This window comes from Lissotriton vulgaris, chromosome 11, assembly GCF_964263255.1.
Source record: "Lissotriton vulgaris chromosome 11, aLisVul1.2, whole genome shotgun sequence".
In the NCBI taxonomy this organism is placed as follows: Eukaryota; Metazoa; Chordata; class Amphibia; order Caudata; family Salamandridae; genus Lissotriton; species Lissotriton vulgaris.
The window spans coordinates 1,104,491,942-1,104,506,397 of NC_141699.1; the positions used below are offsets into that span (position 1 = coordinate 1,104,491,942).

The 14,456-nt window shown below is 50.2% G+C and overlaps 1 protein-coding gene across 1 annotated transcript in view; it reads left to right on the plus strand.

The window, feature by feature from the left end:
• Nucleotides 1-14,020, plus strand: part of PLAAT1 (phospholipase A and acyltransferase 1) — a 36,455-nt gene extending 22,435 nt beyond the window's left edge. Inside the window, exons 3-4 of the mRNA XM_086944969.1 lie at nt 2,382-2,650; nt 12,977-14,020. Of these exons, the coding sequence (XP_086801095.1) occupies nt 2,382-2,650; nt 12,977-13,078 (371 nt within the window). The 3' untranslated portion in view covers nt 13,079-14,020. The remainder of the gene's footprint in view (nt 1-2,381; nt 2,651-12,976) is intronic.
• Nucleotides 14,021-14,456: the final 436 nt, after the last annotated feature.

A 14,456-nucleotide genomic window follows, 5' to 3' on the forward strand; every position in this document is an offset into this window, starting at 1 on the left:
TTTTTATAATATATAGCAAAGGTTAAAAAATATATCATACTTGAATTTACCAATGAGAAGTTTTGAAACTTTAACTATAAAATGTAAGCCTTACTTTAAGTTGACTTTATTAAATCAGTTTCTAGAAAAATAGAATGTGTAACATTTGAAATGTGTTAAACAGGCAAACTATTTACATTGCTAACTTTTCACTTCTTCAGAACTTGGATACATCAAGAAGCTATGTGTATGTATGTATATATATATATACTAGCTGGGCTGGGGGTAGCATCGCAGCAGGAGAGGCGCAGCAGAGCGGCCGCTTCTGCCCACGCTGTTTCTCCCGACGTCCCGACTTTGTGTAAAATGCTTTTTTATCACTCTCTGTTCATGGCCCCCGCCCGTCCCTCGCTGCGCACCCGCGGCTGCTTGACTTACCTCATCTGCCGCTCCTCCCCGTGCTGCTGTGTTTACTGCTCCACTGCTCCTCCGCTTCTCGCCGCTCCTGACCGCTTGTCCGCTACCTCATCCGCCGCTCCTCCCCGCGCTGCCACTGCTCCTCCGCTTCTTCCCGCTCCTTTCCGCTTGTCCTCCGCTGCTCCTCCCCGCGCTCATGTCCTCCGCTCTTCCTGTTGCTCCTGAACGCCGCTCCTCCCCGCGCTCCCGATGTCATCACGCAGACGTCGTGGCCGGCGCTACTTTCTAGGGACTACTTTATTTTTATTCATAAATGTTTTAAATAACGTATATTTTTTATTTTTATATCACCTATGTCCTTCTGCTTGCCCTTAGGTTTTCATAGATGTCTTGGGTGTTTAGATTGAAGGTGTACTTTTCGAGTTTACCTGGCTCAAAGGACAGACTTCTCTCTTTATAATAGTAGTATAGACATATTGGAAATGACTTGCCGTACTGTAGATCAACGTGGGTTATAATGGAAGGGGTATCTCTATGGGGAGTGGAAGAAGCCCGGAGGCTATTTTTTTGACTGCTGAAGTGTTCCTTAAGGAGATGTTTCTTCAAGCCTTTGTGTTCCAAGGGATCTTCTTTCACCTCCTGTCTGCAGAGCTGAAGAAGACTTCCCTCCCAATATTTAGACATCCTGTCTGGCAGTGTCTGGGCTGTTTGTGTTAACTTTGACCCCAGAGATGTTCAGCCTTTCATCAAGATGAGGTGTGGGTCTGCTTGTCACTACTTTTTAGGTGATGCTAAAAAAGACTTAAAGATAATGAGTGCAAGCCTGGATGGGATCCATTGTGGAACATTAAAATGTAAGGGCTGTGTACACGTTCATCCCTATATATGTTCTGCGGCGTGGAGGAGTTGCGATCATGGTCACATAGGGAATGCTGGTGAGACGGAATTCATCAAAGTACAGCAAGGGTCTCACTTTGGCTTTGACCATAGATCTAAAGCTTGCTATTGGAGGTAGGACTTCATCCATCAAGGAAATGATAGTTTGTACCAACTCTATATTATCTTGTGGTTGTGGTCACGTAAGGTGTGGACTTTATTCTGAATTCACAGAAATGTCCCCTAAGTAAATGCAAAGCATTAAGCACGTGTGATGAGGACAGAGTGTACTCTACAAATGTTACTCAAGACCTGAATATATCTTGCAACACTTGGGGGCATATTATCAAGGACGCTGTTAAAAATTATCGCCGGTTTAGCGGCAGAAAACTTCTGCTAAAGCAGCGACAATGGGCTTGATAATATGCCCTTGAGAATTCCAACAGAAGCCCAGGTTCTACTGTGAACCTGGGCTTCTATGAGAATTCTCTACGGCCTATTAGCAAGCCCATTATAGCCGGTTTAGCGGCAGTTATCTGCTGTCCGTGATAATATGCCCCTTGGTTTGGGACGGGTCTAGGTAGAGCACTTGTTACAATTAACTCTGAACTCATGAGAGTGTTACCCTGCAATCAAAGCTTCCTGGTGCCATAGTCAAAATAGATGCTATAGTGACTCTTCATAAAGTTTACTTGAGGGAAAACTGAAGTAACCATTTCAATGATCTTTCAGGAGGTGTTTCTGAAATCCAGATCCCTAATTTTGATGCTGTCTTCGCCCCACCACTTTTTATGGTTTTAAAGACTCAATGATTGGATTGGAGCAAAGCTGGTTTAGGAATCTGACTCTATATTCAATTCGTGAGAGAGACTTAGTAGATATTTGGCACAAAATGTAGATTATACAATCATTTGGTAAATTTACATTTAATGCACAATCTTCTTAAATTTCCAGAGTTGCAGGTTGGGATTGGGGACAAGGATGTTTTAAAGAACTGAGACCACTAGCATAAGTTATGTATCTTTAGTGCATAGAGACTTTCCACTGTGCTTCAGGCGTGGTAGAGTTAATGCAATGTGTGTTAAACATCACATGTGTGTCTTCTACAGAGGAGGGCCCAGCGGCTACTCTTGCAAGTGCCAAGTCTGTGTTCAGCCGGAAAGCCCTGGTGAAGATGCAGCTCTTGAAGGACGTGGTTGGAAGTGACACCTACAAAATAAACAATAAGTATGATGACACGTACACACCACTCCCGGCAGAAGAAATCATCGAGAGAGCCGAGTTCCTCATTGGCCAAGAGGTGTCCTATGATCTACTTGGAAATAACTGTGAACATTTTGTGACGTTGTTGCGGTACGGAGAAGGAGTTTCGGAGCAGGTAAGACTCCTATGTTAGGGTTTTCAGCAAAAAGGGATGACCCTGGGGTGCTTTGAGCATTTCATTTTTTATTTTGTTTGTGAAATCTGAAAATATGAAGTCAATGGGGTCTTCGCATGGTCCCTGGTTTGGGCTGTCTCTGATGTGGGTTATAGGCCCAGACACACAAGTGGGGTGCCATTTTTATCGGGAGAAGTGTGGGAATGCTGGGTGGTAGGAATTTTGTGGATCTTTTCAGATTTTGGAACTTTCCCAAACATAAATCTGAGGAAACTGCATGAATTTAATGAGCGCTTGACAACTGAAGTTCACTCTGGTCACAAAGGCGTGGTGGAATTCATGCAAGCCACAGCACGCTAGATTGACCTGGTTCTCTAGGTTTCAGAAATGCCCCGGTTCATAGGTTTCACTGGTTGCAGTCAGACCCAGAGCCCAAATAATGTGGCCACTCACCATGGCAAATGAAAGAAATCTGGGGCATATTACCAAGGCAGGCGAAATGAAATAATCGCTTCTTTTGCGGCCGTTTTCGTCCGCAAAGCGGCGATAATTTCATCGCCCTATTAGCAAGCTGTCGCTAACATCAGTTAGCGACAGCTTTTAGGTGATAGCGACCGGTTTGGGGCCCGCTTTGCATGTCAGCGATATTCATCGCTAATAACATGCAAAGTGGGCGTACCCAACCTGTTAGCGACTGAAAGCAGTCGCTAACATTGCTATCGCCTATTATCAACGCAGACGTAGTGATGGAAATATTCGCGCTAAGCACGAATATCTCCAAAAGCTAACGCCTGCTCAGACCATTCTTAGCCTGTATATCCAATGGGAGGTGGATATTCAGGCTAAGACCCTATTGGCGTTAATGCGTGAAAATCGCTGTATTCTCAGCGATATTCACACATTTCGCCGCTATCGCCGGAAATGTTATCGCTTTAGAGGTAAACGTTGCTAATAGCACGTTATCTCTGCGATAAAATCTGGCGATGCTTGGCGATTAAAAAAATGTCGACAAGCCCATTTAGCGATGAATATCGCTATTTGTTGATAATATGCCCCCTCTATTCCCAAAATAATCTAACCTTCCTCTTACTTTTAATGGGTATATTCTGTGCTCCACAGGAGCAGAAAGACTGTTGGGGTTTTAGAGTTGGGGTTCACTTGATGTGCGGAAGTATTGGTCCCCACACTCTTTTAAAATATACCTGGCATCCACTGGGTTGTTTGCCCCTCCAAGCAGACTAGAGGTATATTTTCTAATCTTCCCCCTGTCGGGGGAGTGGTGGGCAGAAACACTATAGGGGCTTTAGGTGTTAGGGTGTGGCCCCACCCTGTTGTTTTAAAATGTGGCTCAATGTAGTATGCATTCAAGGCTCCTTCCCTGGAGTTGGCAATTTGAGAAAAACTCCCCCAATCTTCCTCCGGGGGGAGGGCGGAAAGACTCTTGGAGCTATAGGGATGGGCGTGAAGCCTGATGCCTTGGGGGCTGGCCTCACCCTCATTTCTTTTAAATTATCCTGATCTATAGTGATCCTTCTGCCTCCTGGAAGGCAGATCAAGGTGAAATACCCCAGCAGGGGCAAAAAGACTGTTATGGCCTTTCAGGGTGGAGGGCCATGCTTGATGCCTGGACAGGCCCCCTCCACCCCTTTATTTATTATATTATCAAAGGTGTCTAGTGGGTTTTTGCCCTCCGGGGTGCTGGGAGAGAGGAGTCAGAAAGACTGCTGGGCCTGTTCTGGGGTGAGGACACTGCACATAACCAGGTGAGCTGCCATCACATATTCTTTTTATCATATGATCTCTATTATATAGTGTTTGTAGTTTTTTTTGTTTGTTTTATAGAGTGTGAACTAGATCTGAAGGTATCAGAGCGCTTCGCATGAGTACCAGTTGCGTTACAGAGGGACACATTCATTTTTGTTAGTTTGCCCAGAATCACAGGATGTTGAGTGTCGCTGCCGAGACTCGAACGCGGTTCCTCATCTCCACGGTCAACCGCTCTAGCCATTAGTCCATATGCTGTCCTGACCTTTCTGCCTCTCCTCCTGGGCGGTGGGTAGCAGTAAGGGAATGTGAACGTCTTGTCCTCTGCATTCAAGAGGTTAAATCATTTTGATGCCAATAGACATTATGTAAACCCATGAGGAGGTATCCTGCTGCTATTTCTTAATCAGCTTGTAGCTACAATTAGGTCTCCATCGAATGAAACAGGTGACTGGGTGATTCTTCAATGCAATCTCATGGGGCTTTATTTACTGTCAACTCAAAGAAAATTGGGAGTGGCCCACCAACCAAGGGATTGGGTACCAGCACGATATAAAAAGAAAGAAGACCCCCTGGACAAATACTACTCCGGAAGGCCCTAAACTCAACCGTATTTCATACACACCAGCATCAAATGTCAGAAATTCACATAAATATATATCAAAAATTGTTATCAAAAAAGAATCTTTGAACTAAAAAATACAGTTTATTAATCAATCAAATCAGCATTAAAAACACAAAGTGATGAAAATTATTACCTAGACATACATCATATATTGAAAGATCAATACAAGAAATAAAAACATTTAAAACAAGAGAGACAAAAATATGAAGTGTAACAATTTAGAAACATCCTAAATAATTAATCCGATTGGAATCTATACATTGTGTCAGGCTCAAATCAACAATGACACCCTAATAGTTCCTCGAATTCATTTTTTATCTATTTGCCTCAATACGTTTCGGTGTTATGGATTGGTACGCTCCACCTTTCTCAAGAGTGAAATATTAAATTGTCTCTTTTTCAAATTAAAACAACTCCCTTATGGGGTCTGCGGGGCCCACTATATAAATCTAAGTATTGATGTCTGTAGGGTGTTATAAATGCATTTCATATAATGCTATTTACAAATATTCAGCTGTACAGGAAATCTCTCATATTTCATGAAGGGAGAGGTATACTGAATCCCACCTGTCGATTTAATGTTGGGACTTTTCATAAAATCTCCTCAGGCGTTCTGAAACGACGAGAGCTTTTCCCCGTCCATTTAGGCGGATCCCACGAAATTAAAACGTATATTCAGTCGGGACTGTATTGGACCGAAGAATCGCACGATGAAATCTTATCATTACAGGAACCCTGTATCTGCTTTATCTTTGGGTCCAAATGTTGAGAATCGAGGGGCATATTTACAAGGGCTTTATCTCTGATTTTTTTACTTACAAAGCCAAAAAAGCGGAGATAAAACCAGCACCCTATTTGCAAGAGGGTGCTAACAAGCATAATCGCATGTTAGCACCCTTTTTCCCCAACGCCTCCTTTTGCATCTCCAATGAGATGCAAAGAGGGCGTCACTGGGTGTACCCCAGATGCACTACCTTGCAAATATAGCTGATGTTTACATTGCGATATTTACAAGGCAGCCCACATGATTTTAGCACACATTAGATTTTGACGAAAACGGCCGTTTTCACCAAAATCTAACGTCTGCTAAAATCCTCACTTAGCCATCCCTTACATAGGGGGTGGATTCTGCTGATACGGCCCTGTGGGTGGTATCAGCAAGGTTATCGCCGTTTTGCAGGGAACATTGATGGAAAACCAGCGATGTTCTCTCTAAAAGGGCGATAACCTCGCTATCGTTGGAATTTTTACCGCCCTGGAGTAACGCGTTGTTAATCACGAGCTACCAGGTCGATGAATTCCAGAGGTAGCCTGCGATAATATAATTATCGCTAAGCACGGCCATTATCGCTGGCCGTTGTTAATATGCCCCAGAATCACTTGGTGCAAGATGGTAACTGCTTCAGCTACATCCAAATGCTTCAGTGTTTCTGGCTAGAACTTTAATATTTCCCTAGACTGTCTGAACCCCCCCCCCCCCCCCCCCCCCCCTCCCATAAACCACTTCAAAATGCAGACTAATTCGAGAAAGCATAGAAGCATTGATCAACGTCTGTGCAAATAGTCAACCTGGACGACGTTTAGCGATTTCATAATTTAGATTCTCAAGCATTCACCCATTTTTTCTCTTTCACATGAGGCTTATTTGAGAAATAGACTGATCTTCTTACCTGAGGAATGGTTCATAAAGGCTTAATGAAAATAATTACAGTCCATTAAATACCCTTGATTGGTTCACTTTATGATCGTATGTATAAAGTCCATGAGCCGTAGGAGAGGAGGCTGGTTTGTGGACTGTAAATGTATTGTGTCTTTAACTCTTTCCTAAGTTGGAGCAACATTGGGTCTGTCCTGATGGATACCGGAATGTTCTTCCAGTTCCTGGGTGAATAGATGGAAAAGCCCCGCTGGCTCTGCTGCTTAGTTTTTTCTTTTTACGCTTCTTCGTCCGCAGCCTTCGGGTGCCCTGACTGGGGGGGGGGTGCCAAGAACCCCCAGAGACGGTGAGCTGTCTGCAAGATAACTGGGGGTGCTGGACATGATGGCTCTGGAAAGGATTCAGCTGGTTTTGAACAAGATGTGGCTTGGCAATGGGTCCCAGTGGGGTTCCATCAAGGTGGGCATAGGATCATATTTCTTCAGACGCCGGGTAAGACGTGTTGTGGCACGTGGGGTGCCCTTAAGTGGCGCCACGAGGATCCTCGATGTCCTTGGCGCAGGCTGTAGCCACCATCCAGATGCAGGAGTATGAAGGCTTTAACAGCAGTTCTGAAGTTGCTTCCTGGAAGAAACCATTTCATGTTCTGCCTTTGTTTTCTTGGGAGAGTGTTCTTGAGGGTGTGGTTGATGTTCAAGGTGAAGCAAGTGACTTGTCATTCGGTGAAAGTAGGGGTTCGAAGCTGTCGCGGTACGTGTCATCCAGCCAGGTTTCTTGGTTCTTGCTGTATCATCGGTATATTGGTGAATCCTGATGCTCTGGTCTCTGCATCGAGCACTCAGTGGCTTCAGGTAGAAATAAAGAAGGAACCCTGAGGACTCTGCAGATGACAGGAATAGTTTGGGTCCTGGAGGTGCCCTTGAGAACACATTGGTGTTGGCTGGAAAGGTTGGAAAAGAACAAGTAAATCCCATTCAAGACTTGATTTTTGTTCCGAGAGGACCTGAACTGGCAGTTCTGGCTGGACTTTTCACATGGGGAGCAGGGTCAAGACTGATTTGCATATGACTGGGTCTAAACTGGAATGGCACGGGGAGCAAAAAAGCGATGGATTTTACCCAGACATGTTCAGCATTCCGTCCATCATCCGTCCTTTTTGCATCTGCAGGTGGGGTGGCGTTAAAACTGAAAGGTACTGGCACCTAGACTGAGGCAGGGGAGCCTGCAGGCACGAGCACGTAGAGTGAGACTGGGCACCTGCAGGCATGAGTGCTTAAACTGTGGTGGGGCGCCTGCAGGCACAGGTGCATAGACTGAGGCAGGGCGCCTGCAGGCAAAGGTGCATAGACTGAGGCAGAGAGTCTGCAGGCACAGGTGCATAGACTGAGGCAGAGAGTCTGCAGGCACAGGTGCATAGACTGAGGCAGAGAGTCTGCAGGCACAGGTGCATAGACTGAAGCAGGGGCGCCTGCAGGCACAGGTGCATAGACTGAGGCAGAGAGTCTGCAGGCACAGGTGCATAGACTGAGGCAGAGAGTCTGCAGGCACAGGTGCATAGACTGAGGCAGAGAGTCTGCAGGCACAGGTGCATAGACTGAGGCAGGGCGCCTGCAGGCCCAGGTGCATAGACTGAGGCAGGGCGCCTGCAGGCACAGGTGCATAGACTGAGGCAGGGGCGCCTGCAGGCACAGGTGCATAGACTGAGGCAGAGAGCCTGCAGGCACAGGTGCATAGACTGAGGCAAGGGAAGCCTGCAGGCACAGGTGCATAGACTGAGACAGGGCGCCTGCAGGCACAGGTGCATCGACTGAGGCAGGGAAGCCTGCAGGCACAGGTGCATAGACTGAGGCAGGGAAGCCTGCAGGCACAGGTGCATCGACTGAGGCAGGGGAAACCTGAGGCACAGGTGCATAGACTGAGGCAGGGAAGCCTGCAGGCACAGGTGCATAGACTGAGGCAGGGGAACCTGCAGGCACAGGCGCATCGACTGAGGCAGGGGAACCTGCAGGCACAGGTGCATAGACTGAGGCAGGGCGCCTGCAGGCACGGGTGCATAGACTGAGGCAGGGCGCCTGCAGGCACAGGTGCATAGACTGAGGCAGGGAGCCTGCAGGCCCAGGTGCATAGACTGAGGCAGGGCACCTTCAGGCACAGGTGCATAGACTGAGGCAGGGCGCCTGCAGGCACAGGTGCATAGACTGAGGCAGGGAAGCCTGCAGGCACAGGTGCATAGACTGAGGCAGGGAAGCCTGCAGGCACAGGTGCATCGACTGAGGCAGGGGAAACCTGAGGCACAGGTGCATAGAATGAGGCAGGGCGCCTGCAGGCACAGGTGCATAGACTGAGGCAGGGGCGCCTGCAGGCACAGGTGCATAGAGTGAGGCAGAGAGCCTGCAGGCACAGGTGCATAGACTGAGGCAAGGGAAGCCTGCAGGCACAGGTGCATAGACTGAGACAGGGCGCCTGCAGGCACAGGTGCATCGACTGAGGCAGGGAAGCCTGCAGGCCCAGTTGCATAGACTGAGGCAGGGGCGCCTGCAGGCCCAGGTGCATAGACTGAGGCAGAGAGCCTGCAGGCCCAGGTGCATAGACTGAGGCAGGGCGCCTGCAGGCACAGGTGCATAGACTGAGGCAGGGCGCCTGCAGGCACAGGTGCATAGACTGAGGCAGGGAGCCTGCAGGCCCAGGTGCATAGACTGAGGCAGGGAAGCCTGCAGGCACAGGTGCATAGACTGAGGCAGGGAAGCCTGCAGGCACAGGTGCATCGACTGAGGCAGGGGAAACCTGAGGCACAGGTGCATAGACTGAGGCAGGGAAGCCTGCAGGCACAGGTGCATAGACTGAGGCAGGGGAACCTGCAGGCACAGGCGCATCGACTGAGGCAGGGGAACCTGCAGGCACAGGTGCATAGACTGAGGCAGGGCGCCTGCAGGCACGGGTGCATAGACTGAGGCAGGGCGCCTGCAGGCACAAGTGCATAGACTGAGGCAGTGCGCCTGCAGGCACAGGTGCATAGACTGAGGCAGGGAGCCTGCAGGCCCAGGTGCATAGACTGAGGCAGGGCACCTGCAGGCACAGGTGCATAGACTGAGGCAGGGCGCCTGCAGGCACAGGTGCATAGACTGAGGCAGGGAAGCCTGCAGGCACAGGTGCATAGACTGAGGCAGGGAAGCCTGCAGGCACAGGTGCATCGACTGAGGCAGGGGAAACCTGAGGCACAGGTGCATAGACTGAGGCAGGGAAGCCTGCAGGCACAGGTGCATAGACTGAGGCAGGGGCGCCTGCAGGCACAGGTGCATAGACTGAGGCAGAGAGTCTGCAGGCACAGGTGCATAGACTGAGGCAGAGAGTCTGCAGGCACAGGTGCATAGACTGAGGCACGGCGCCTGCAGGCCCAGGTGCATAGACTGAGGCAGGGCGCCTGCAGGCACAGGTGCATAGACTGAGGTAGGGAAGCCTGCAGGCACAGGTGCATAGACTGAGGCAAGGGAAGCCTGCAGGCACAGGTGCATAGACTGAGACAGGGCGCCTGCAGGCACAGGTGCATAGACTGAGGCAGGGCGCCTGCAGGCACAGGTGCATAGACTGAGGCAGGGCGCCTGCAGGCACAGGTGCATAGACTGAGGCAAGGGAAGCCTGCAGGCACAGGTGCATAGACTGAGACAGGGCGCCTGCAGGCACAGGTGCATAGACTGAGGCAAGGGAAGCCTGCAGGCACAGGTGCATAGACTGAGGCAAGGGAAGCCTGCAGGCACAGGTGCATAGACTGTGGCAGGGCGCCTGCAGGCACAGGTGCATAGACTGAGGCAGGGCGCCTGCAGGCACAGGTGCATAGACTGTGGCAGGGCGCCTGCAGGCACAGGTGCATAGACTGAGACAAGGGAAGCCTGCAGGCACAGGTGCATCGACTGAGGCAGGGAAGCCTGCAGGCCCAGTTGCATAGACTGAGGCAGGGGCGCCTGCAGGCCCAGGTGCATAGACTGAGGCAGGGCGCCTGCAGGCCCAGGTGCATAGACTGAGGCAGGGCGCCTGCAGGCACAGGTGCATAGACTGAGGCAGGGCGCCTGCAGGCACAGGTGCATAGACTGAGGCAGGGAAGCCTGCAGGCACAGGTGCATAGACTGAAGCAGGGGCGCCTGCAGGCACAGGTGCATAGACTGAGGCAGGGCGCCTGCAGGCCCAGGTGCATAGACTGAGGCAGGGCGCCTGCAGGCACAGGTGCATAGACTGAGGCAGGGAAGCCTGCAGGCACAGGTGCATCGACTGAGGCAGGGGAAACCTGAGGCACAGGTGCATAGACTGAGGCAGGGACGCCTGCAGGCACAGGTGCATCGACTGAGGCAGGGGAACCTGCAGGCACAGGCGCATCGACTGAGGCAGGGGAACCTGCAGGCACAGGTGCATAGACTGAGGCAGGGCGACTGCAGGCACAGGTGCATAGACTGAGGCAGGGCGCCTGCAGGCACCGGTGCATAGACTGAGGCAGGGCGCCTGCAGGCACAGGTGCATGGACTGAGGCAGGGAAGCCTGCAGGCACAGGTGCATAGACTGAGGCAGGGCGCCTGCAGGCACAGGTGCATAGACTGAGGCGGCGCGCCTGCAAGCACAGGTGCATAGACTGAGGCAGAGAGCCTGCAGGCACAGGTGCATTGACTGAGGCAGGGCGCCTGCAGGCACAGGTGCATCGACTGAGGCAGGGCGCCTGCAGGCACAGGTGCATAGACTGAGGCAGGGCGCCTGCAGGCACAGGTGCATAGACTGAGGCAGAGAGCCTGCAGGCACAGGTGCATAGACTGAGGCAGGGAAGCCTGCAGGCACAGGTGCATAGACTGAGGCAGGGAAGCCTGCAGGCACAGGTGCATAGACTGAGGCAGGGAAGCCTGCAGGCACAGGTGCATAGACTGAGGCAGGGAAGCCTGCAGGCACAGGTGCATCGACTGAGGCAGGGGAAACCTGAGGCACAGGTGCATAGACTGTGGCAGGGATGCCTGCAGGCACAGGTGCATAGACTGAGGCAGGGAAGCCTGCAGGCACAGGTGCATAGACTGAGGCAGGGAAGCCTGCAGGCACAGGTGCATCGACTGTGGCAGGGCGCCTGCAGGCACAGGTGCATAGACTGAGGCAGGGAAGCCTGCAGGCACAGGTGCATCGACTGAGGCAGGGGAAACCTGAGGCACAGGTGCATAGACTGAGGCAGGGGAGCCTGCAGGCACAGGTGCATCGACTGAGGCAGGGGAGCCTACAGGCACAGGTGCATAGACTGAGGCACTGAAGCCTGCAGGCACAGGTGCATCGACTGAGGCAGGGGAAACCTGAGGCACAGGTGCATAGACTGAGGCAGGGAAGCCTGCAGGCACAGGTGCATAGACTGAGGCAGGGAAGCCTGCAGGCACAGGCGCATCGACTGAGGCAGGGGAACCTGCAGGCACAGGTGCATAGACTGAGGCAGGGCGCCTGCAGGCACGGGTGCATAGACTGAGGCAGGGCTCCTGCAGGCCCAGGTGCATCGACTGAGGCAGGGGAAACCTGAGGCACAGGTGCATAGACTGAGGCAGGGGAGCCTGCTGGCACAGGTGCATCGACTGAGGCAGGGGAGCCTACAGGCACAGGTGCATCGACTGAGGCAGGGGAAACCTGAGGCACAGGTGCATAGACTGAGGCAGGGAAGCCTGCAGGCACAGGTGCATAGACTGAGGCAGGGAAGCCTGCAGGCACAGGTGCTTCGACTGAGGCAGGGGAGCCTACAGGCACAGGTGCATCGACTCAGGCAGGGGAAACCTGAGGCACAGGTGCATAGACTGAGGCAGGGGAGCCTACAGGCATAGACACATAGATTGAGGCAGGGCTCCTGCAGGCAGGGATGCATAGATTGAGGCAGGGCCCCTGGAGACATGAGCACGTGGTTTCTGACTCACATTGATGCAGCGCATAGGTTGCAGCCGAATAATGCATAAGGTAGCGCATACCTTGTAAAGACCCCGAGATGGCATCAATCCCTTCATAAACAGAAGGCTCCACCTTATAATGACATCACGCCCCTGCAAACACCAGGCGTCAGTCAGTGACTGGCGTGTGCCGTAAACACACTGAAAGCACCACTGGACAATGTTACGTTTTTATAGAGATGTTATTTATTTATTTATTTATTTAATTATTTTGTTGTGTTTGCATTTATGAGATGTGTGTGTTTTACAATGATGCCCTTTCACTACCTGATTGATTCAGAATAACCAGAGAAGTCGTTGTTTTTTTTAATGAAACTGTTCTGTTTTTTCCCCAGGCCAACCGAGCCATCAACGCCATCGGCTTCTTCTCGGCGGCCGCCGGCGCCATCTCCCTCCTGGGCTTGTTTCAGAACAGGTCGCGGCAGCGACATTATTAATGATGTGCTGCCCCCGGCAGGGCAGGATGGGGCATTGCTGTGGAATGAAGCTGGTTTGGAAAAAAAAAAGGAAAGTGACAATTCATCATCAAGTAAACCTTTTAAATCGAAGATACAAATGCACAACTTGATTGACAGGTCAAAGGCAGACGAATGTTGGTGTTTCCATGTCTTCCAACCAAGTCTTAAGCCAACAGCTGGTGCGTCAAACTGAGGTGCCAATGCATTGTATGGGCATGCTGCTCTTCAACATGCTACACAATCTCTTCAATCTACCACACAATACAGGTTCTATTTTTCAGGGATACACTTTTTACTGGGTTGAAAATAACTGTTCATAAACTATTTATTTCTTTTACTTGAAAAAGGCAGGAGTTCAACTGCTCACATAACCACTTTATAAACTTGGGGTGGGTGAAGTTGTTTCTTTGCCAGCTGTTCTGATCACACGAACTTGACACCACAAATACGTTCATTTTTTTATAACACATCGGGTACTGCAAGTGCCTCTAACGACGGCCTCAAAGCACACGTAGGATGCACTCAAGGAAAACACTGCCTTTTCGTTGGAAGTAACAATGCTGAACTTTTGTGCACATTACACAAGTGTTGCTAACAAGCCAAAACCGTGTCCTTTGGGACGAAGCAGCCTTGATGAATTTGCTTTTTACTCACTTGAATGGGTTTTTATTGTGGACCGTTTTTGTGATATTTTTTGTATAAGTGTGTACTAGCTCGTTGCTAGTGGGGGTCCCAAGTGTGTGTTTTTTTAACTGCAAACAAAGTCTTAAACACTGTATTATGGTTCTTACTTGAATTTTTTCACGTGTCTATTTTAATGTGTGTGAAACGGTGCTTTATCCGAATGGTGACTGATGGTGTGTTGTTCATGCTGGACCTTTCTTAATCTGGGTTCACTTTTAAATAAAACTGAAGGCAACATTTTAATGAGGTCTTGCCGTCATTGCGCGTCTTTGAATGTGATTGGAAAACGTGAATGCCAAAAAGCTGAAGTGCCCTGAAGCATGATCGGAGGCTTCTGGGCGCTATATCCTCCGCATGACTAGTGAGCAGCCCACTTCTTCGCTGCTCGAATTTTACTAAATTTGAGTGCTTTATCCATTTCCAAACAGAACTTGACGGGCCATATTATCAAGGAAGAGCGATAACATTATCGACGCTTTAGCAGCAGGAAACTGCCTCTAAAGCGGCGATAATGGGCCCTTGAGAATTCCAATAGAAGCCCAGGTTCTGGTGTGAACATGGGCTTCTATTGGAATTCACAAGGGCATATCATGCAGCCCATTATCGCCGCTTTAGCGGCAGTATCCTGCCGCTAAAGCGGTGATAATCTTAACTCCATTCTTGATAATATGCC